This window comes from Chionomys nivalis, chromosome X (genome assembly GCF_950005125.1).
Source record: "Chionomys nivalis chromosome X, mChiNiv1.1, whole genome shotgun sequence".
NCBI classification, from domain to species: domain Eukaryota; kingdom Metazoa; phylum Chordata; class Mammalia; order Rodentia; family Cricetidae; genus Chionomys; species Chionomys nivalis.
In genome coordinates, this window is record NC_080112.1 from 134,309,341 (window position 1) to 134,334,607 (window position 25,267).

At 45.3% G+C, this 25,267-nt stretch overlaps 1 protein-coding gene across 1 annotated transcript in view; it reads right to left on the minus strand.

The window, feature by feature from the left end:
* Positions 1-206: 206 nt before the first annotated feature.
* The window catches only part of Rs1 (retinoschisin 1), a 29,538-nt gene continuing 4,477 nt past the window's right edge, over positions 207-25,267 (minus strand). The window contains exons 3-7 of the mRNA XM_057760793.1: positions 15,211-15,236; positions 12,571-12,676; positions 3,919-4,060; positions 3,248-3,443; positions 207-359 (exon numbers count right to left, since the gene is read on the minus strand). Coding sequence (XP_057616776.1) covers positions 207-359; positions 3,248-3,443; positions 3,919-4,060; positions 12,571-12,676; positions 15,211-15,236 — 623 coding nt within the window. The remainder of the gene's footprint in view (positions 360-3,247; positions 3,444-3,918; positions 4,061-12,570; positions 12,677-15,210; positions 15,237-25,267) is intronic.

Sequence of the window (25,267 nt, forward strand, 5' to 3'; positions counted from 1 at the left end):
GGCCGAGTTCAGGAAATGCTCATTTTTTTTTCTTCCATTGAAACTCAAAACTATATCTTTTTAAAAGTGAAATATTCTCTACCCAAATCTACATTTTAAAGTACTTAGAAGATACAGCCCTATTCATTACAGTGACATGGCAGGTGCCCCCCATCCCCCACCAAGCTCTCCCCACTGTGGCAGGACTGAGCTGAAATGAATGGGCATCAGGCACACTTGCTGGCACACTCAAGCAGCTCCATCCGGATGGCAATTCGGACATGCCAGCCCAGAGGGATCAGTCGGATGAAGCGAGAAATGATGGGGGGCCTCAGTAAATTCTGGACTGTAGAACTCCGGTCTGAATTTCCATAGAAGACCTAAACAGAGGGAGGAGGAAATCTGGTCATATAATATCCACACACAAATTGTGTGTCTGGGGGGGGGGTGCATGCATGTGTGGGTGTGCACATGCGTGCATATGTGCCACAGTATGTGTGTACAAGTCAGAATACCACTTTCGGGAGTCCAGTCACTTCTCTCCTGATATGTGGGTTCTAAGTTTTGAACTCAGGTTGCCATGCTTGGTGGCAAGTACCTTTATCTGCTCAGCCATCTCACTGGCCCTAGTCTCATTTTGGACAAAAGAGAATCTTAGAACATGGCTTAACTACAGAAAACCTGCAGCACCCCATAAAAATCTGGCTGGATGATTGCAAACAGCTACATGTTCTGGGGACATTGCACTATCCAAAATGGTAGCCAATAGCCATGTGTGCCCAGTTAAATTTATATGAAGTGAAAGTACATGGAAATTTAGTTTCTCACCCGTGTGTGTGTATGCACACGCACACACACGCGCGGTAGGATGCCAAGGCCTTGTATGTGCCAAATAATCACTCTCCCACGGTACCACATGCCCAGCCCACATCAGCTACATTTAAAGTGGTCAGCAGCTGCACATGATCCGTAGTCAGCATGGCAGCCAGTACAGATACGAGTATTTTTGTCATTACAGAGTTCGATTGGATGGTTGCTAGAATATGCATCTTGTCTCTTCACAAATTTTCCATTTTAATCCTTTGCCCTTTGACAAAAAAAAAAATTGAAAGGGTTCATCCCACACAAGAGAGGTGTTCACGTGTTCCGAAGATATCCAGGATGCACTCGTCAAACCTGCACTTGCCTCTGAAGTTGGAAGGCAAAGCTTAAATGTGTGTTTCTACTGTGTTCCAAGTGACAAGAGCCTTTCAGACTTGGAAGAATATTTTTTACAAACAGACTAAACTAGAGGGAAAATTCTGGAAAGGAGAAGGTGGTGTTGACATAGAGATAAAAGGTTTGCTTAATGTTTTTCAGGAAGCAACATAAAATGTTGTAGGTGCTTGACGCTATTTCTGAATTCTTCATACTCTTTCTAGGGTCACGGTGTTCTGCATTTCATTTCCTCCTGTAACTGTCTCTTTAAAATATTTAACTGCTGCACTTAGCTTTATCTAGCCACAAAATAGGCGGCCCTCATTTGCGGTGATCTTGCCTTTCTTCCTAGCAAGAAGGCCTGAGCTGCCTTCTCTTTAAGCTGTTTGTCCTTCAGCATATTTAAGAATCAGGAGGAAGTGAAGAGGGAGTTGATGGGATATGGCCTGAGACTTTGTGAATGGAGGTGGAGCGCCTCCTTCAGAGTGTCACCAAGGCCTTCACAAGCCCAAGGCTTACAAAAGAATTCTAATGTCAACTGGTAAGGCCAGAGAATGAAATTAGGAGGTGCTGGGGTGTGGCCCAATTGGTAGTGTGCTTGACTAACAAGCACAAAATGCTAGGCTCTGATCCCCAGCACCACATAAACTGTCCATGGTTACACAGCTACAATCCCAGCCCTCAGGAGGTGGATAGGAGCAGGAGGAGCAGAAGTCCAAGGTTATCCTCAGCCATGTGCAAATTAGAGACCAGCTTGGGATGCCTGAAACCTTGTAGTGTGGGATGCCTGAAACCTTGTAGTGTGAGATGCCTGAAACCTTGTGTCAAAAAAAAAAAGCATCAAAATGGTTTTTCCCACTGTGTCAGACTCCTCCGAACTTCAACCTGTGTTTGTCTTACTGTGCAAACTGCCACCATGGACTATAAGGCCTTCTGATTATCAGTCACACACATCTACATAATCCGATTAAATGTCAAAAATAGTCTGAGGAGAACTGGAAGCGGCGGCACACGCCTGTAATCCCAGCATTCAGGATAGTGAAGCGAGAGAATCAGGACTAGCCTGGGCTGCACATTGAGAGGGCAGGAGAGAGATCGGAAATAGCCTGAAGAATTCCTTACTGTTGGGCCGAAAAAAAAGGGGGTGTTAGCATTTCCATTTCCAAACAGCTAGTGAGATAGATAGATAGATGATAGATAGATAGATAGATAGATAGATAGATAGATAGATGATAGATAGATAGATAGATAGATGATATAGATATAGATATATTGCAAAGACAGCCAGGTGCTTAATGCGGTTAGTTCATAGTGAAGATCTAGAACTCAGCCTGCATGGATTAATAGATTAAGTGTGTCTGTACTGACAGCATCTTTTAAATAGCCATTTAGGCAATTAATATTAGTTCATCTTAATATTAGGAATTGCTAATATTTTCAAACTTGTTTTTAGCATGGCTTTTACTGTTCTGTGTATTCACACATGCCTGTGTGTGGCTATGTGCCAGGGAGTGCAGATGTCCTTGGAAGCCAGAAGCACCTGATCCCCTGGAACTGGAGTTACAGAACATTATGATCCGGGTGCTGGGAGCTGGATTCTGCTTCTCTGCAAGAGATTAATATGTATTCTTAACCACTGAGCCATCTCTCGAGCCTCAAAGTGGCTAACTTGCTAGGCTTCCTTTGCAGCTGTCAGTCTCGGTCAGTAGCAAGAAGAGGCCATAACTATGCAAATGAGTGCTAGCAAGTTAAGTCAGGCCCATGAAACCCCACAGTCAATGACCCAGTGAGTTTGGGACAGTCCAGATAGCCAGCGTAGTGTTTTTGAGTGATTATAGGCTGTTACTGAGGACTAGAAAACCACCTCTTTGGCACGAAAGTGCAGCATTCATTTACAAACTGCTAGTAGCCTGGGGTACCTCTGGGAAAGAGAGCAGATCATACAATGGAGATGGAACACAAATGACCCAACATGCAGAGGGGTCAGTCTTAGGACACACACATGGACAGCAGGCTGGGGCAAGTCTCAAGGGATGTGACCTGGAGGTGACTTGGAGTGAGTCCCACTTACCCGATTGTTCCCAGTCTGGTCCTTATAGTAAATCCAGTTCAGGCCTTCATCGGTCCTGTATTGCACACTGTACTTTGTCATCCACTCATCTATGTCACAGCGTCCCTGGGTAAGGATACCCGAAATCACCTTGATCTCCTTCAAATCTATCTGGAGCCACTGGCTACTGTCCTGATACTTGGAAAGCCAAGCACACCTGCCAGGAACACACCAAATTACCAGGAGCCATCCTCTATAAATCTCTACAAAAAGCCAGCAGGTGACAGATTTTTGAGGGACTCCTAGCACCAAGGGGCATCATCCCAACTCGGGGATCCTCAGGGTCTTTCCTTAGGAAAGACTTCCCTGGCATCTTTAGCTGACAAGGTCTTCCTTTCTTTCCCCATTTCCCCAGCAGTGTTCATCCCTTGAGCTGAATGGGTGTGCAGGACTGCACTTCCAGTCTGTCTCCTCCTCGTCACTGTGTGTGTCACCAATGCCAAGGAACTCACCAGTGCCACCATTGTACTTGCAGTCCTTGGCACAGCAAGGCACTCAGCTGGGGTTTGTTGAATAAGTGCTTTATGTGCCATCCGTTTGTGAAACGGACCTAAGTTTTCAAAGCACATCTTTTTATTTATTTATTTATTTTTTTAAAGTATGACTCCACCTGGGCTGCGTGCCCTACTTACCCGAAGCCTTGGCTGTTGAGCCGGGCCTTGTTTGCTGTCCATGAGGAGTACCAGCCAACATACTGCTCCGGGCTGGAGCAGGTGATCTGATCTGGTGTGACCTCTCCTGACTCGAAACCCAGGGGTTTGTGATAGGGGCATTCTGAGGAGGAAAAAACAACACACACTCAAACCCCCACAACTCTAACCAGAGTGGCGGCGTGTATATGTGGAGTTCCAGCTTCTCTGGGCCGCCCTGAGAAAGTTTTGAGATCCCATCTCAAAACTCAAACACAGGAATGAACCCCTTATCCCAGAACTCCAACAGGAAATGGCTTTAAAGAACAAAACGGGAACACTGGCACTTTGCAAGTGGAGGACATTTCGTGTCTCAGCGTGGTACTAGATGCAGCGAGCTGGACCTCCTCCTATTAAGTGTGCGCATGGGATGGCGGTGAACTGAAGTAAATTGTTTGCCATAGAGACATTCACTCAACATCCATAAAAGCGGGTTCTATGGCAACCCCGTGGGGGGTGTGTGAGAAATGCATTGCCTCCCTCATCCGTTTAGAGACCTAAATGCCAAGAGGTGCTCAGCAAAATAGCATACTGAAATGCCAGGCGGCCAGCTTTAGCTCCCTCATTATCACAGGTTGAACTGTGCTGCATACGAACATTAGGGTCTCTAATTGTTCTTGAGCAGCTGATGAAGCCAATTATAGGCGGAAAACAATGGTGAGCAACAGAAATGGCAATTACATACTGAGACTGACTTCCTGCTTGGGAATTGTCATTTTCTCCATGTCTGAAGAAAAATAAAGGACGACTATGACTAGGCAACAGCTGAAGGGGACGACTTCCTTTCAGATGGGGACAGCCAAAGTGGTCCTTAGGGGCTACTTGCCTGCTGCTCCCTTCCCTTTGTAAGTAAGTCCTCACATTAAAACCAGCCTTGGGTTACCTTGCCAATTGACAATGGAGCATCTCCTTTTTGTTTTGGCAAAAACAAAGCAGTTTTATTAAGGGGCAGCAGTATCACTTGCTTTATTTATTTATCAGTAAATAAATAAATGAAACACATACACAATTTTAAAGCCTTTCCCAGAGTTTCTCAAGGTTGGAAGTGACTCCGTGGCGTAACGTCTGATAGAGGACATACAAGAGAATGTCTGTAAGAGTTATCTAGTCCAGTTTTCTCTGTGTTCCCTCTTTGTTCCTGCTGCCTAGATAGCAGGCAGTTGTGATAACTGGGGTAACTACTGGTCACTTGCACTGTGCGGGGACCTTCAGGATCCTTAGGCTGCTATCCTTAGGTAACTCTCTAACCCCTAGTCCTTTTCCTGCATGTCTGTACAAAAGTAATTCGATAAGCCACTTAGGTAGACAACCTCTTACTCGAATGCTAATCCAGCTCCTCACTGAGATGCTATAGAAAACAAAAGATAACCTTATATACATCGATTCACCTCCATTCGCTTCGTTTCCTACCTGAGAACGATACATTCCAAATAAGGCAAAGGAAATTATGTTCTCTATTTGTAAATATAAGTTCAAGCAAAACATGTGTATATGCTGTGGCATCATCACCTGGAACATTAACTAATAGGGGATGTTTGAATCTTCTTTGTAGACACCTTCCCAAATTCAGTAAAAACAGCCTGGGGCTGTAGACCAGTGGTAGTGTTTTTGTAGCGTGCACAAGGTCCAACACACACACACACCACCTTCAGAAATGGCCATGCCCTGCCCTGAGGTGCCATAGACAGAATAGCCGCAGGCTTCAGGCTAGGACGGCTCTGCTTCTTTTCTACCTGTCTGTACACCTCAGCGGGCCAGGACCAAGGGGACAGCATTTGTAGTTTATCAAGTGCTCAAGGCCTTGGAGTCTATTAGAATCATGCCAGCTTTCAGGAGAGAGGATCGGTGCTTTATGAGCCACTCAATCACACCTGGTGTGGCCAAATCATTAGGGGAGCTTGTTAGGAATTCAGTGGCTAGGACTCCACTCCCGGAGTGGAGTATTTTTAACAAGCATACTTTGAGAGTGCATTTTAAAAGCTTTGGCCTGCCAGAGAAGACATTCTGTGGGCTGGTGGATTGAGAGAGCCAAACACCCAGCCCCCAACATCCCTCCAACCTGCAGAAGGTGGGAAAAGATCCCAATGGCAGAAAACAGGGTTTTAATGGGCCTTCACCTGTCACTTAACCTGTTTGGTTTGGTTTGGGGGGAACAAGGTCCCATGTAGCCCAGGCTGGCCTCAAATTCACTATGAACACTTGCTATAAAGTCTGGCCTTGATATCTCTGTGTCCCAAGTGCTGAGATTATAGGTGTATGCCCACCTGTCTCCTTGGGTTCTTTAATTTCTCAGATTTTTTTCTCTTTGTTTACCATGAAGGCACTTTACCAAATTAACTACATTTCCAGCCTTACTCTGTCTGATTCTAACTGAATATCTCTAAGTCAATTATGCTTGCAACATCTAATGACCAAATTCCTTTGCTTTCTGACCCTTTCTCTTCAGGGCCATGGGATAGAAGGGAAGGAAACGTGGTCCCACTTTCCAGTCCCTGTTTGTGGCCGTTTGCCCTTTCCTTTACCTTTCATGGACTCTGGTGCTTTGTTTCCGCATCGCCCACGTGACAGGAGTAAACTAAAGACCCGCAGTAGCAGCGGCTGTCATCCTACTTCCTGTCTGGGGCTCTGGCTCTTAGGCCTTGACACCTTCAAGCCACAAAGCAAAGACTGCAGGCAAAGCAGGAGGGATCAGTCTGAGCCGCACCTTCGGGTCACCCAGGGAGCTTCAGGCATGCCAATGTTCTGCCACATTGCCATAGATTCTCTGCTGGGATTGCAGTGGAGTGGGGACCCCAGAGCCACGGGCCCGATATAATGAGCAGTCAAGAACAAGGAGGCCTGCCCAGTGCCGGCGAACTTAGTTCTTAACTCCCTCTGAGCCTGTTTCCTTACCTTGTGAATGGGTGCCATAGTAATAGTGCCTCGAGCCACGTGAAACAAGATAAAGTGAAATCATGTTTGGCACCTGTAGACTTTGAGTACAGAGCCTAGCTGAAAAGGAGCAGGCTGTAATACTGGTTGGTGATGTCGGGTAAACTCGTGAAGCTCGATGGATTCTTTCTCGGTTTCGCATGTTTTTCTTTGGACTTACCATGGCAGAAATCCAGCCCCTTGTGCTTGTCTGTCTTCCCCGCCACCTACCCAACTGTCAGTATCTTTCAGCATGAGGGACTTGAATGATGAGGCGACAGACACAACTTAAGGCAAAAGGAACCTTGTGGAGGCCTGAGTTCACTGGAGACACGATTCCACTGAGGAATGGGACCAAGAATGAGTTAGCCCTCTGGACACCCTCAGGAAACCATCTAGGGACTCTAAGGAAGTGTGGCCTAGAGAGAGGTTCCACCATAAGCAGCCATATACTTCCTGGGGAGCTCAGACCTCACCCCCAGGCAGTTCTTGCAAGCTTCAAAGGGCTGATCTCTGTTGAACCTTCCCAAGTTTCTGCCAGTGATTGTGTTGTGAACAGCTACTACACTATCCAGTGTGTGTGTGCATATGCGCGTGTGTTGTATGCATGTGCGTCACAAGTGCACATGCTCATATGGAGAGCAGAAGAGGATGCGGGGTGAATTCCTTTATCACTATCTGCCTTAAGACAGGATCTCTTCCCACATCGGAGCACTGGACTGAGCTCCCAAAGTCCAGTTGAAGTGTGGGGGAGTGAGAATACGAACAAAGAGGTCAAGACCATGATGGGACACCCACTGAAACAGTTCACCTGAGCTAATGGGAGCTCACCAACACTTGCCAGATTGGGAAGGAACCAGCATAGGACCAAACTAGTCTCTCTGAATGTGGGTGACAGTTGTATGGCTGGAGCAGACTGCGGGGCCACTGGCAGTGGCACCAGGTTTTATCCCTACTGCTTGTACTGGCTATTTTGGAACCTATTCTCTTTGGATGGATACCTTGCTCATACCTTGCCTAGTAGGGAGGGCTTTGGACCTTCCCCAAAGAAATGTACCTACCCTCTCTGAGGAGTGGATAGGGGGTTGGAGTGGAGGAGAAAGTGCAGGGAATGGGAGGAAGGGAGGGAGTGGGAACAGGGATTGGTATGTATAATGAAAAAAGATTGGTTTTTTGTTTTTTTGTTTTTAAAAGACAAGAGTCTCTTACTGAACTGAAGCTCAGTGTTTTTTCTTGACTGGCTAGCTACCAAACTCCCATAATCCACCTGTCTCCATTCACCAATGCTGAGGTCACATACACTGTAATGCCTAGTTTTTGTGTTCTTGGTTTTGGTTGTTGTTTTGATCAGGTTTCACCTAGTAGTGCTGGCTAGCCTGGAACTCACTATGTATACAATGCTGGCCTCAAGCTCCTAAACCTGCCTGCTTCTACCTCCTGGGTGCTGGAATTAAAAGTGTGTGCCTCCACACCTTGTGATGCCTAGTTTTTGTTGTCGGTGGTGGTGGGGTTTTATGTTTGCTTTGTTTTGTTTTGTTTTGTTTTTTTCAAGACAGGGTTTCTCTGTCTAGCTTTGGCATCTGTTCTGGAACTCACCCTGTAGACCAGGCTGGCCTTGAACTCACAGAGATACACCTGCTTCTGCCTCCCGAGTGCTGAGATTAAAGGCGTGCAACACAGTGTTTAATGAGGGTGTTGGGAATTGAACCTCGGGTCCTCAAGCTTGCACAGAAAGAATTCTTCCTACTGGTCCATCTCAAGTCACCTGGCAGCCCTTATGACGTTTCCCATAGTCATTTCACTCTTAAAGGAAAACCTTACACCTTTTATGGTGCAAGTGACCCTTGATGTGTAAGGGTACATGTGGAATGGGTTGCTAAGGTACTTAACAGGGTAGCTTGCTTTATTCCGTCTGTATTTTGTGGCTCTGTATGAGGCCCAGTCTTGTTTATAAAGAATATTCAGGGCTAAAGTCAGAGTATGGATGTTGCTCAGTGGTAGTTCTTTTCAACACATACAAAGTCTTAGTGTATAGTTCACTGAGTACTTTGTGGCGTGAGGCTCTAGGATTAATCCCAAGCACCACAACAGGGAACAAAGTTAACCTAAAGAAACCCAAAGAAAACTTATCCGGGTGGAATCTGCTTACAACTGTAGTTCTCAGGACAATCAAGAGTTCAAGGTCCTCCTTGACGACAGCAGATACTGTCTTTTAAAAGGGAGGACAGGGAAGCTCAGGAACATTTCTGATAAGAAATTCCTGAGATGATGAATGTTACTCTGTGTTTGTGTATGTTAGAATTGAAAATACAAAATGATAATACAACATAGAATAATAAAACAGAAAAATATTTATAAAAGATTATATGCAGTTGCATAGCATATAAATCTGGAGCAAAAGTAAATTACTGAGGAACCACTGGGTTATCTTTGTTTTTATTTTTGTTTTTTGTAGTGCGGAGGATTGAATCTAGGATTTCACGCATGTTAAGCAAGTGCTCTACCACTCAACTATATCCCCAGCCAGAATCCCTGGATTGTTTAGGCTTTCTCATGCCCCGCCCTGTTATACTCCATCCTTGAGAGGCCAGGCCGATCTTAGCTCAGCTGGGGAAAAGGCAGAATTGGTATTTGTAACAGTTTTAGCTTCAGCTAAAGGTCCCCGGCCTTCTAGTCTGTGGGTGGAGTCTCTAGGCTTTAACCTAAGTAGCCCTGTGCACTCTCTGGGCAGCTCTGAGTGACAGCACCCATACTTCTGTGCTTTCTAGGATCTTCCCTCCTGAGGCAGGCCCTGATGGAAGCACTCAACATCAAGATCCAAACAGACGAAGTGGTATTCTTGGCATTCCACGAGAGACTGAAAGAAACAGTGACCAACGAGTGACTCCTGGAAGCTTGAGACTAGTCCTGCTGCCTTGAATCTTTTCCTTCACAGAAGAGCCAGTTAACACAATGGCATGGGTTTTGTTCTTTCTTCCTGAAGGTATCCGTGGTGTTAGAAAAACAAATGCTACAAAGAGAACACTTATGCCAAGATATAGTATCAGGTTAGAACCTCAAGTTCATGGCAACTCCATAAGGGACCAAATAGCCAAAGCAGGACCTTCTCAGCTCCTCAGGTGGTTGACTTAATAAAGGCAATCCCCATAAACAATCCCTATTCAATTTCTTTTCTGTTTTTCTTCTGTATTTTTAATATATTTACTTATTTGGGGAGGGGTTGTAGGGAGTGTACCAGCGCACACATGTGGAAATCAGTGTATATCTGGATGTCAGAGGACAACTTGAAGCAGTCTCCCTCTCCCGCCATTGTGTGAGTCTGGTCAGCAGGCCAAGCTGGTCAGCAGGCACCTTGGCCTGCTGACCCATGCCACGGGCCCTCTTCATTTATTTTCGACATAGTTTCTTATGTAATCCAGGCTGGCTTCAAACTCCCTCTGTAGCACTGAGTACAGTCTTGAAATAATGGTCCTGCTGCTTCTACCTCCAGGGTGCCGGGATCGTGAGCCCCAAAGGTCAAAGCCAGGGCTCTGTATGTGCTAGACAGGCCTCTCACCAATACAGCTACATCCCCAGCCCCCTGTCTACTTCCCAAGAAGCTTCTTTGGAATGAAATCCCAGTAGATCTCATAATCCTACGGAAACATTTTGGCTAACAAATGTTGGGCTCACAATGGCGAGGCCAGACACAATAAGAAAGGAAGAGAGCCTACGGCAGTGTAGATGGTGATCAAGCCGACCAGACAGGAGAAGGAAGGGACAAGCCTCCGAGGAAAACAGCAGACCTAATCTTGGCAGGCTCCACCTGGCTTCCAACAAAGCCCCTTCCCCCTCAACAAGGCAGCTACTCCCTTTATCCTTGGTTCCACCTTCATACATATTCCTGCAAGTGTAGCGGGTTGAATTGCGGAGAAAGACTGCTTCTAATAAAGCTTCCATCTTTGGCAACTTAGAAGTCTAGGCGCTAGAGACAGCCCTTTGTCACCTCACTTCCTGCTTTGCTTCCTCCCCCTCTAAAACCCTTGTGCTTGCTAGAAGAAACAGTGACCACCTGCACCCTTTACCTGGGCCCAGGTGTGATTCTTCCCCTTCGGGCATAATAATGGAGAGTGCCCTGCAGGATTAGTCCAGGGTTCTCAAACTGTGGCTCTCAAACCCTTTGGGGGATCAGATGACCCTTTCACATATCAGATATTTACATTATGATTCATAGCAGTAACTAAATCATAGTTATGAAGTAGCAACAAAATTGTCTTATGGTTCGGGGACACCACAACTTGAGGAGCTGTATTAAAGGGTGACAGCATTATTAGGAAGGTTGAGAAGCACTGGATTAGAGGGTCTTCCATTGGGAGGAGGCGTATCTCCCCATCCACAGCAGAAAAAAAAATCATTTCCACTAAACGGTAACTCTCACCATGGCGGAGCCAAAGCCTTTGTTCCTGACTTCCTATCAGTGCCCAGCACACAGTAGGTGTGCAACTAAAGTCATTGAACAGATTTATACATGCATTACTAGAGAATATCCTTTAAGACTGGGCAGATCACACCAGCATTTAACAGCTTCATGAGTCTCCACCAAGCATAGTGAAACAACATTCCTAAGGAAAAACCCCACTTCGCTGAACAGCCTTCCTGTCCCCAGCTCCCCATCCTGACCTCACAGTTCTCTGAAGAGACTAAGTTTCTGATGAGGAAAGGAGACTGAAGGGCACTATCATAACCGGGAGAGGGATGACCAGGCCAGTTTCATGCACAATTGGCCCTGAGCCATGGAAAAGATTAAGCCTTACAAATATTTGCAGAGACAGTGCAAGCCTCTGCAAGTCTGCTCTGATTTCTCAGCGTGAACTCCAAGGTCGTAACAAAACAAAAGAACCAATGTGTAATAAAGGCTGCTGTTGGCCAAGTTCAACACAATGACGCCTTGTCCTATCCGTTCCTCCTAACAGCCCCACAGAGCAGAGTCACCAAACTGTAACCTCTAAACCAAGTTCGATTCATCACTCCTTTGTTTTGTTTGTTAGTGACAGTGTCTCACTGGTATAGCCCAGGCTGGTCTCAAACTCATGATCCTCCTGCCTCTGCCTCCCAAGTGTTGGGAATCACAGGCTTGTACCACCATACCTGGGCTCACCAGTGCCTGCTTTATTATAAAATGTTACTGAGACACAGCCATGCTTATGCGTTTACATAATGTCTGTGGCTACTTCCAAACCCACAATGGCAGTATTTAGTGTTGGCCAGGACCATACCATTTTGTAGAGCTCCTCCATTTTGGCTAAACTCTGACAATCCAAGAAACAATAGTAATTTGGTTTCTAGAACTGAGCATCTTGTTTTTCCAGATTCTTGCCCTCCCTACCCTCAAAGTTGATTTGGAGACAGCCTGACTCCAAGTACATACTATGGACTACTCATCAATCACAGGACATAGAACCTGCTCCTTCCTCTGATATCCATAAGAAGGTGACTCCCCCCCCCCCCACACACACACACTCAGTTATTTTCAGATTGCATTGACAGTTGGGTCTCATCTGACCATCTCAGTCAAGCAGAGAGGGAAGAAGCATGTTGGAACAATGGCCAGTGTGAGATGTGATTCCCACAAGTGGGCATGGGAGAAAACACAAGCAGAGGAACTGGGCGTTGGAAGGAGGAATGGTAGGGTGTTGAGCCACTCACCTGGAATACAGTCTAAAGAGGCAGCTCCAGCCGACCACAGAGCATTGGCTCCTCCCTGGCAATCACATTTGCATGCTTTGTGGTACCAGGGGTCCTCGCCCTCATCCTGCAGGCAGCCAGAGTGATACAAGTCATAGAAGTCACAGTCAAAGACAATTGGCCAGTGTACCACAAGAAGCTTGCTTGCAAAGGTCAGACTCACTCCTTACAGCGTGTGCCTCTGAACGCACACGGTGGCCACTTTTCTTTGATTTCATGTTACTTTTTTCGCTTGGGTTGTTCTCGCTGCTGCTGCCGTTTTTAGACAAGGTCTCTCTCACGTATCCCAGGCTGACTTTAAACTCACTACATAGCAGAGGATGACCTTGAACCCCCGATCCTCCTGTGAGTGCTGGGTTTATAGATGGATGCTACCTTGCCCGGTTTATATGGTGCTTAAGATCAAATCAAGAGCTTCTTCATGCAGGCTAAGCAAACATTCTTCCAATGAAGGTACCCCTGCTCTATATTCCATTTTTACACCATGTGTATGTGCATGTGCACATGTTCGGGTGCATGTATGCTTGGATACTCATGTGTGGTGGCTAGAGAACAGCTGGGTGCCTTTCTTGGGAATTCCAGCTGCTTCCTTTGAGGCAGGGTCTCTTATCTGCCTGGAGCTCACCAATTAGGCTAGACTGGTTGGCCAGCATGCCCAGGGATTCTCCTATCTCCACCTCCCCAGCACTGGGATTACAAGCTCCTGCCAACATGCTCAGAATGTTTTCTAAGTTCTATTGAATGAACACAAGTCCTTGTGCATGAGAGGGAAGTGATTTACCAAATGAGCCATGTTCCTATTCCCTTTTTGTTTTGTTTCAAGTTAGGGCCAAATTCAGCACAGGTTCACTGTCCTCCAACATTCCGTGTAGCCAAGGATGGCCTTTTGAACCTCCTGCCCCTCCTGCTTCTACATCTCAAATGCTGAGTTTAAAGACGTATTCCACCATGGCCTTCTCATCTTTGATTCTAAATAAGTAAATGTCTGTCACTGTAGGCTAATAATGTTCACCTTCTTGGGGATGGAGTTCCAGTACAAGGTTGGACTCATCATGCTCCCTGGGGGGTCCTATCTAGGCATCCGATTTTAAAACTACCTGTGGTATAGTTTATGACTGTAGTCCCAGTACTTGGGAGATAGAGATAGGAGGATCAAGAGTTCAAGGTGATGGGCTGGAGAGATGTTTCAGAGGTTAAGAGCACTGATAGTTCTTCCAGAGGTCCTGAGTTCAATTCCCAGCAACCACATGGTGGCTCACAACCATCTATAATGCAATCTGGTGCCCTCTTCTGGACTGCAGGCATACATGCAGATAGAACACTGTGTACAAAATAAATAAATAAATAAATCTTTTTAGAAAAGAGTTCAAGGTGATCATCAGTTATATGTCAAGTTCCAGGCCAGCCTGGGCTACATGAGAATCTGCCTCAAAAAAAAAGCAACAATAACAACAGCAAAACAGATGCCAATCTAACTGGGTATGGTATCTGTGCTACATAGAAAAATTCTAAGAACAAAGAAGCCCCACCAGTCTTACTAGGGGTGTGACTAAGTGTTAAATCACTTGCCTAGCGTGAGCAAAGGTTCCTAAAATAGGTCTGGGTGGGTATTTTTTTTTTTTTTAGATTTTTGGTTTTGTTTTTGTTATTCTTATTTCCTTGAGACAGGTTCTCACATATTCCAGGCTGGCCTTGAACTCTCTATGTTGTCAAAGGAGCCCTTGACACCTGGCTTCTACCCTAGAGTTCTGGGATTATAGACCTGCATCACCGCATCCAGTTTAATGTCATGCTGGACCACGGATGCTAATGGATGCTAGATAAACACTCTGACAACTGAGCTCTATGTTCCTAGCTGCTCCCCACCCTCACCCTTCCTTCCTTTCTTGTTTCTTTTATCTCTTCTTTCTTTCCTTTCCTTTCCTTTGTTGTTTGTTTGAGTCAGGGTCTCACTTTGTAGCCCAGGCTGGCCTGAAAGTCACTGTGTAGCCAGGCTAACCTTGAGTGTCTCTGATTACTGAGTGCTGGAATGATAGGCCTAATTTTAGTCTAAAACTTTTTTAGAAATGCATTTGAAAAGGCACTGGGACGATGCCTCAGTGGGTAAGAGGATTTGTTGTGCAAATATGAGGACCTGAGTTGAAATCTGCAGCACCTAGGTAGGACGCTGGGTGTGGCTGCATGTGCCCGCAGTTCCAGTTTAGGGGAATAGAGACCGGTGATTCAGGGAGCTCTTGGCCAGCCCACCTAGCCTAAAAAGAAAGCTTCCAGTTTAGCGAGAGCACTTGTCTCAAAGCAATAAGGGATAGAACAATAGAGGATGACATCCAAAGTCTTCCCCTCACCTTCAAATGCATGTGCTCGGGTGTGCTCACCCTTACACTCATGTGTACACGTGCCCTACACACTCCACCCACAAAATAATATACATTTGAAAAAAACGCTCTCAGGCTTCAGGTGTGTGTAGCTCAAAGCAAATCACTTGCTTAGCTTGCACGAGGTCCTAGGTTTCATGTCTGCACGCTCCCCCAGTGCTAATACAATTAGTTTAACTTCAAAAGCAATAATGATGGAAATTCCAGTATTCTTACTGTCCCATACCTCTGTCGATGATAATCCCAATGTGGCTGAGCAAAAGAACAGGAGAGGAAAAGTGAAATTAAGAAAAGAGAGAAATTCCACAGAATCATCAATCACATGGAAAAGCAAACTGAAAATAATGCCCTGAAAGGTTAGAAGCTCATTCTGGAAGAAGTCCCGGTGAGGGTACATCCACCGGGAGAAGCTCCCACTGATGCTGGGAAACGAGCTGAGACAAGGATGACAGTTAGTATTTTTGTTCCTTGTAGAATTATGGAAAATACATCAGTATGCCAAAGCAGGGCACAATACACCTTTCTTTTTTAAACTACACTTATTTGTTTGTCTGCTTACTTGTTTATGTGGGGTGGGTGAAGCGGGGGGAGTAAGGTGACCATTGCACCAGTGTGAATTCAGACAACTTGCAGAAGTCTGGTTCTCTCCTACCACCACGCGGATTCCCAGGATTGAGTTGAGCTCATCAGCCTTGGCTTTACCTGCAGAGTCATCTAACAGCCCCAATGTGCTTTATTTCTCACTGTCCTTGTCAACACCATTAGCATTCTAATATAAATCTTCTCAGTCCCCTCCTTTTTTTTTTCCAGAAAAGCCTTTTTAAATTTTATTTATTTATTTATCTATTAATTTTTGGTTTTTCGAAACAGAGTTTCTCTGTGTAACAGCCCTGGCTGACCTAGAACTCACTATGTAGACTAGAATGGCCTCGAACTCACAGAGATCTGCCGGCCTCTGCCTCCTGAGTGCTGGGATTAAAGGAGTGTACCCCACTGCCTGGTTTATTTTTTTTAAGATGATAATATAATTACATTTCCTCCTTCCCTTTTCTCTCTCCAAACCCTTCCATATACCCCTCTGCACTCTCCTTCAAATTCATGGCCTTTTTTTCACTAATGGTTTTTGCATGCATAGATGTGTATATGTATGTGTGTGTGTTTGTGTGTACATATATACATACATACATACATACATACATACATACATACATACATACTCATTCCTAAATATAAACTGTTTGGTCCATATAATGCTATTTGCATGTATGTTTTCAGGGCCAACTGTTTGACACTGGACTGTTCTTCCCTGGGGCAGACGTCCCACTCACTCCCAGCTTTCCTCGGCTGCCTCCAGTCAGTCTTGTGTGCTTGGTTTGTTTTGTGGGACCCAGAGCCTGGAATATGCTAAGCCTCCAATCTACCACTGAATTACATTCTGAGCCCCTTCAGTCTCCCTCTGCCTCTTTCTCCCTCTCTTCCTTCATTCTGTTTTTTTTTTTTTGACAGTCTTATGTATCACGTGTCATGGCTTGCCTCCAATTTGCTCTTTTGCCAAGAATAATATTGAAATCTTGATCTTGCCTCCACCTTCCCTTTGCTAGGATTAAAGGCATGCACTTCTGTAGCACTATAAATAAAAACCCAGAGACAGAAATTGGGGTTCAACCTGAAGGTCAGAAAAGCAAAACAGCCAGACACTGGTTCTTACCTCTACCTCAGTCCAAAATGGCAATCCTGCCTCCAGGAACCTCAGAATGAGACTGTGTGTGAGAGCTGTCTCCTCACGTCTTATACTCCTCTCTAGGGCTGGGATTAAAGGCGTGCACCACTACCACCTGGATTCTATGGCAAACCTGTGTGGCTACTGGGATGAAAGGTGTGTGCCACCACTGTCTGGTCCATAAGGCTGACCAGTGGGGTTGTTTTACTCTCGGATCTTCAGGCAAGCTTTATTTATTAAAATACAGATGAAATATCACTGCACACTACCAAGCCTGGTTTATATGGTACTAGGAATTTAATTCATTCAAACTAGGCAAGCATTCTACCAACTGAACTACATTCCCAGCCCTTCAGTCACTTTCCCGTGTGCGTTTTAAAAAATACATTTGGTGTCGGGAATTAAATGGTGACTCAGAATCAACATGATCTCGGGAGACATATAGGAACAGAAGAAATTTTGGTTCTTCTTCAGTGGTATAGACCTACCATTTAACAAACTGGTCTGCATTTGTTACTTTCTCGCTGGTGACAAGGCACCTGCAGGAAGCACCCTACACAAAGCTCTCTCTGGGCTAGGAGTTCGAGGGTGCCATCTAGCATGGCAAGCAAGGCACAGTAGTAGTAAGAGTGGCATAGCTGTGGTAGCAGGATCCTGAGGCAACTGGTGACACCACACACCACCAACACTTACACAGCCACATTTCTTGAGCACTAGTTACAGTAGCCACGATATGGAACCAGCCGAAATGGCCTTCAACAGAGAAATGGATAAAGAAAAGGTGGCATGTGTGCACAATAAATAATGAAGTTATATCATTAAAAAATACATTTGGGAGTTTACTCTCTAAACCGGTGGTTCTCAACCTCCCTAAGGCTCTGACCCTTTAATACAGTTCCTCAGGTTGTGGTGACCACAACCCCAGCCATACAATTATTTTGATTGCTACTTCATAACTGTAATTTAGCTACTGTTAGGAATCATGAGATAAACATCTGTGTTTTCTGATGGTCTTACACAACCGCTATGAAAGAGTCATTTGACCCCCAAAGGGGGGGGTGACCTCCTGGCTGAGAACCACTTCTCCAGACCAGGTAACACCCCTATTTCCCTTTTCTTTTACTGATTAAGTCTCCTCCTCTTCTCCTGCTGCCTTTCTTCCCTTTCCATTCCTTCCTTTTCTCCTCCACCCAGTGTCTGCCTGAACATGCTACCCAGACATTGATTCCCAGTTCCCTCCCCGCGCCACCCTCGTGTTAAGCCCGGCATGGCCGCACAGGACTGTAATCTCAGCACTCCAAGAGGAAGAGGCAGGAGGATTGGGAGTCTAAAGCCATCTTCAGCTGCACTGGAAGTCTGAGGCAAGCCTGGGGTACATGAGATCATGTCTAGTTAAAAAAGAAAGTTTAAGACCAGCCTGGACTACCTAGCAAAACCCTGTCTCATAAACAAACAACTGGGTCTAGAATTCAGAACACTGGACACTCTTCCGGAGGACCCAGGTTCAATTCCTAACACCCACATGGGGGTTCATAGCCATCTATAACTCTTGTCCCAGGAGACCCTAAACCCTTTTCTGGCTTCTGAGGCATACAAGTGGCACCCAGACATACATACAGACAAAACACCCATACACATAAAAAAATAATTAAGACAGCACCTGAAAAGTTATTTTGGGTTGACTATTGGTTGAAAGTTCTTCTTGAGGTTTGTCTATAGTACACATAGTCTATAGTCTATTGTCTATTGAACCACAGTAAAATATAAATTTGGGAATCTGGGAATGTTGAAAGTGCAAATTTAGCAGGAGCAGGTTTAAGTCCTCCAGCGCAACTGTGGTAGCATTAGCATCCCTCCCAGGCCACCTTCTCTGAGACAGGGGCTCACTGGATAGCCTTGACTGTCCTGGAACTCACGAGGTAGACCAAGCTGCCCTTGAACTCGGAGATCTACCTGTCTCTGTGTCTGAAGTGCTGGGATTAAAAGCATGCACCACTATACCTAGCTAGCCCCAAACAGTTTTCTTTTTACCCTCCTCCTTTACTCCCTTCCCCTATTTTCTGCCTGTTCCCCTCATCCTCCTGATTCATTTTCTACCCTCAAATAACTAACTCCCCTTCTGCTTTCATGTCACACGTATGCCGTTATCCCCGTTCCAAGATCTCTCCTTTGTTCTTCTTCTCATCCTTTCCTCATGAAAGAAGACGTGCAGTATTTGTCTTTCTGAATCTGACATACTTTGCTTAGCATAATTTCCAGTTCCATCCTTTTCTTGTAAATGCCATGGTTTCACTTTGAGACAAAGTCTCACTATATCCATGGCTGGCCTGTAACTAGCCGTGACCCGGCTGGCCTTGAACTCACAGAGATCCACTTGCCTCTGCTGGGATTGAAGGCGTGCACCAATACGCCCTGCTTGTACCCTGTGTCTCTACCACAGGTTGATTTGGAGTCCTTTGGTGAGAGTGGCAGGCTAGGATCACATTGGAGCTCTAGTTTAAGATTTTTGGGGGGAAACCTCTACACTAATTCCCATAGTGGCTACACCAGTTTACACACCCACTAACAGTGAGTAAGTGTTCTCCCTACCTCAGCTTACTTAAGAAGTGAATTTGCATGCTTGCGTGTGTTACTGTATGTACTGTGTATGTGACCGTGGAGAGCCTCAGATGTTTCTTTTTTTTAAGATACCTTCCCTCAGTGGCCTGGAAATGAACAAATAGGCTAGGTTAGCTGTTCAGTAAGCCCCAGGGAGCCTCCTGCCTCCACACTGTGCCCAGATTTCTTATTTGATTTCTAGGGATTGAACAGAGGTCTTCATACTTGCATATCAGGAACTTTGCCAGCTGAGCTCTGTCATCAGCCCAAATTTGCATGCTTTTATTAATCTGTCATTTGTTATAAGCAGTCTCAGCCTTGAACCCTAGAATGAATAAGTAAAACAGATTCCTTTTCTCCTCGTTAGTGCCAAAGCCCCACTTCTTTTCAACAACACAAATCCCTTTATTTCTGTTCTGACTAGAAAACAATACATACCTACTGTAAAATTTTCAAAAGAAACCTGAGTGTAGACAATGGGGCCTAGAAGCCCCTCCTTTAACCTCTTTGCTTTTTAACAATAGACTCTGATGCCCACGAGAAGCTTACAACTTGAGAGAAGACACTTTTCATTTCTCTTTCATCATGATTGTAAAGGCTACCGGCTCATGAATACACATTCCCTTGTTCTGTGGCCACATTGGTGCGCTCACTGTGAGCCTGGCATTGGAGTGTAGGAAGCTTGATACAGTGGCGCAAGGTCCTAGAAGAGCTAGCAGTGTGCTGTCTGCCAGTGAAATTGCTGACCCTGACTCTTTCTAAAGACATATGCTTCCTTTACTTCTGTTACCTCCTCAGCATCAAAGTACACACCATGGGTGCTGCCCAGTGGTATGTCTTCTTCCAGGTCTTCAAGTCCTCCATTGTTAGTCAGCTGATACAGGCAGAATTGACCCTCTGTGGTAGCAGTGCAGGTGTAGGAATGCCATTGTTTGTTTTTCTGTGGTGCTCTTTTTTGATGCAGGATCTCATATAGCCCAGGCTAGTATCATCACACCTATTATGTAACCAAGGCTGGCCTTACCATCTTAATTATTCAACATCAACCTCCTGAGAGAGCTGAGATTAAAGACAATGAGGCTCCATGCTGGATTTGGGAAGGCTATTTTTATAGGCGGTCACCTGGTAACCTGGTACTCACTGTATTCTACTTGTTAGGATTCCCCTTCCCCCTAACTCCCCACCCCCCCACGCTCAATTCCTATGTTGAAATCTGTTCACCAATGCAATAGCATCAGGAGATGGAGGCTTTTGGGGGGAGGTGATTAAATCACTCTGGGGTTGTGGTTAAACTGTCTGACCTCATCAATGGGATGGGTGTGTTAATATGAGGTCCCAGAAAGCTAGATACCCCTAGGCTTTGACTTCCAGCACCACACAAACAAGTCATGGTGGCATTCACTCCTGTGATCCTGGTGCTTGAGAGATGGAAGCAGGATGAAGAAGCTCAGGGCCATTCCCTCTTCACAGTGAGTTCAAAACCAGCCTGCAGCCAGACCACTGAGCTATATATATCCTTAGACCTGGAGAATGAGCAATTAGTGTCTGTCTGACTTTGGGGTTGTTAATCACAAGGCATTTATTCTTTACCTCTCACCCTCAAATGAAGCTGGGATAGCTAAGAGACAGCTTCCCAGAGGTCCTACTGCTTACAGAAACATCAGTTTGCTAAGACTTTTGTGGTGAGATACAAGAGGAGGGATAGAAGCCCAAATCTGTCACTGAAAAACATGTACTAAACTTCAAGTGAGCCAGCCAACAGTTCACAAGAGGTTCTGCAAATCACCTCCAGGGACTTCCACATCCTTCCCTGTTCTTGAAGGAATAAGGATGGGACCTGACTACTAGGCAGCCGTGGTGTCAGAGCATATTCCTATGCTTCATTAAATTTGGAGCTGATTTCTTGCAGGTTCCCCCACCCACTGGCTCCCCTCCCTAGCAAGCATTTGTCTGCAGGCAGCCTGGGATTTTAAGGTGCCAGATTCCTATGAAAATGAGCAGAGAAAGAAGGAACAGCAGGCATTTTACAGAAAACACCGTCACCAAGGGAGCAAGGAACGAAAGTAGCTGTTGCAGCCCCCCCCAATGATTTAATCACCCAAACAACTGGGGAATAAAAGCATAAGCCTTTCTCTTTTTGTCTACAACGTACACCAGAATCTGACATTGTTTGGGAAGAGAGAAAGGGGGCGGGGAGGCAACCTTTACAAGAAAACTCATCAATGATTTCGATCATGTAGCTGCATCTTTTTCTGCCTACTCAGGTTGTTCTCATGCCCCCAGCACACGTTTAAAGGTGATGTCTGCCACTTGTTCATCCGAGATTTGTGCAACATGAGCTCGTGTGCCCTTTTTATCCAAAGGAGAAACCCTTGTTACCACAGGGGGAACAAAAAGGATAATAAGAAGTGAATCAAGGTATGCTTATTTCTCTGCACACCTCTGGACCTTGCAAGCCCACGAGGAAAGGTGTACATTAGAGACATCGAGGTCATTTTGGTCTTTTTGATTGAGTATCATTAAATACAGTATTCACTCCTATAGAAACACACAAAGCAGTGGAGAAAGGCGTAAAACTATGAATGATTAAAAAAAAGCAACCAGTCCCTTAATCTACTTTAGAAACACGAATAAAGACACCAGAGAAAACCAGCAGGCTGCAATAATGTCCCTCTCGGGAAGAAGAAAGAAGGAAATTGCTTCTGGTGTGAAAGTGTTGCTATTTTAGGCGACAGGCATATTCATGGGTAAATCTGTTATCCTTTCATGCTTCAACACAGATGAACCCCACAGACACACGGCAAGCAAAAGACAAAAGACCACATGTCGTGTAACACCATTTCAGTGTAAAGTCTAGAAGAGGCAAATCTATAGACACAAAGGGAATTTGTGGATGCCAGGGCCTGGGGTTGGGGGGATGGAGAGAGTGGGGAGTGAGTATTTAATATCTGTAGTGATGAAAAGGTTCTAATATTAGATCTTATGTGCCACAAACCTGTAAGTTATGTTAAAACTATTGAATTGTAAACCCTTTAAGTCGATGGATTAAACGGCACATAAACCACGTCTCAAAAAAAGTTGCTTCTGGCTCAGACTTAGAGGTTAAGAGACTGCTTTTGCAGGAACTAAAGCTCTCTTCTCAGTACCTGTGTCTGGTGGCTCATAACTGCCTGTAACTCCAGCTCCGGGTGAGCCGATGCCTCTGGCCTCTGCAGGCATCTGCACGCATATGCACAGACTGCTCCCCATATACACAGCCAAAATAATTCTGTAAAAAGGTTGCTCTTTACAAAAATATGCAATGCCTGATGGCTATTACACCTGTAAGATGGGGGCAAAACAGCTCCCTCTGCCTTTATACGATAAGTACAATCGAAGAATGGACTAACACTTTATTCGGATGGATGCTTTAATTATCATGAATAGCATAGGATCCACAATGCACAGTGGAAGATAAATGGGACCCCAACGTAGTTCTATGACGTCAGTGGTTGTCTAAGTGTGATCACATGTGTGTTTCCATATGAACCCTCATCCAGTGCAGAAACAAAGCCTATCTACTGCTCTGATTTCACATCACGCTGCTGCTGTCACCAAAGAATAGAAACGACAAAGAATAAATGAGCCGAATAAACCCTGTGCTTGGGTTCCCACTGCCCAACAGAATGTGTCTTCCCCATGTGCGTGGGCTTATGTCTCCATCTGGACTATAAACTGATTAAATGCAGCCATGGTGTCCTGTATTTGCCCTGTTTCCCACAATAACCACATTGGCTCTGGGCAGCATACACAAAAGGTCACCAGGTCATACTGGCCATTTTGGACTGGCTTGTGTTCTTCTAAGAAGGGTGACGAGTGGAGGGCCTGGGTTAGGTGGGTAAGAAAATGTATACTTCCCAACATTTCCCACTCGATCCTTCAACTTGGACAGATGGTTTCTATGGTCTTTGTAGATATATCTGGAGCTCCTCAGCCACGCACAAGGATTAGTGATTGTAGGACAGGAAAAAGTCCTGTCCTCTTCTGCTGTCAACGGTTTGTCTTTTGTTACTGATCATGGGAGGGTGGGTCTAATCTAAAGATGCATTAAGGAGCTAAAGAAATGGCTTAGGTGGTTAAGAGCATTTGCTGTGCAGCCATGAAGCCTGCAGTTTGGATTCTTATACCTCAGTAAAAAGCTGGACTTGCAACACCAGTGCTGTTGGGATAGTTGGAGCTAGGAGGATCAGATCACTGGAACACACACACACACACACACACACGTAAACATTTAGAGGACTTCTACCCATGGGGCAGTGTGAATGGCCCCCATTGACTCATATATTTGAATTCTTGGTTCCCAATCGGTGGAACTGTTTGGGAGGGATTAGGAGATGTGGCCTTGTTGGAGCAGGCACATCACTGGAAAAAGGCTTTGAGGTTTCAAAAGCTCACACCAGGCCTGGTTAGGTATCTCTCAGCTTTGTGATATAATATGTATAATGTATAAATGTAAGCCCCCAATAAACTGTCTCTTCTGTAGGTTGCCTTGGTCATGGTACATTAGCCCACCAATAGAAAAGTAACTAGGGGCCAGGCAGTGGTGGTGCACGCCATTAATCCCAGCACTTGGGAAACAGAGGCAGGTGGATCTCTGTGAGTTCGAGACCAGTCTGGTCTACAAGAGCTAGTTCCAGGACAGGTTCCAAAGCTGCAGAGAAAGAAAGAAAAAGAAGGAAAGAAAGGAAGGAAGGAAGGAAGGAAGGAAGGAAGGAAGGAAGGAAGGAAGAAAGAAAGAAAGAAAGAAAGAAAGAAAGAAAGAAAGAAAGAAAGAAAGAAAGAAAGAAAGAAAGAAAAGAAAAGAAAACTTAGGCAGGCAGGGAGGGCCAGTGAGCACTGTTGTCAGATGAGGGGACCTATTCTGCTTCTGAGTTCTAATGTTTACCCTGCTGCTGATATTCAGATATGGGTTTGTATTGCACAGGTGGAGGCCAAAGGACAATTGTGGGTGCCATTTCTCGGGAGCCATCTTTTACTTTTCACACCCTGTTTTTGAAACAGGGACTCTCCAGAGAGGTCTGGAGCTCACCCAGTAGGTCAGGCTGGCAGGCCAACAAGGCTCAGGCATCTGCCTCTCCAGCACTGGGATTATGAACATGTAACACTACATTTGGCTTGTTTTTGACTTATTTATTTTCATTTTATGTGTACTGGTGTTTTACTTGCATGCATATGCACCGTGCCTGGTGCCCGAGGAGGTTAGAAGAAATTGTCTGAGCCCCCGAAACTGGAGGTAGAGCACACTGAGAACCAAACCTAGGTACTCTCCACCAAGTGTTCTCAACTGCTAAGCCACCTCTTCAGCTCCCATGCCTGGTTTTTTTTTTTTTTTTTTTCAAAAAGGGTTCTGGGGATCAAACCCTCCGTGTGTGAGCTGTAAACACTTTACAGACTAAGCTATCTCTCCAAGCCCAGACAAAGGGCTCTCGAAAGAAAAGAGCAATGACCAAATGAATCTCAACAGCGACCATCTGAAAGCGAAATGAAGTGTGATCTCCGTGAATTTCTGTCTGAGAGCCAGGGATGTCTGGATCAAAGACTTTGCTTACAGCTTCTTGTGTGTGACGAAAGGACGAGAAACAAAAGAGAAGCAACAAAAAATATCAGAAAGCCTGGGAAAATTTGTGGGAGGAGTGGGTCCTATATCTCAAGGATAGAGCCATTGTTCAGCATGCACCGGGCCTTGGGTTCCATCTCCAGGCCTGACCAAAGAAATGAATGAATAAACAAATAAATAACTAAACAAAAAAAAGGCAGAATTTTCTGACTCTTAATTGCAAAGGGCAAGGATGGAATTCTGACAACCGGTTACATGAACTCTCCTTAAAAACCTATCTTAGAAATTGGGTGTGGTGGCTCATGCCTGTAATTTTAGCACTCGGGAGGTGGAGGCAGCTGATTACTAGGAAGTCACACTCAGCCTGGA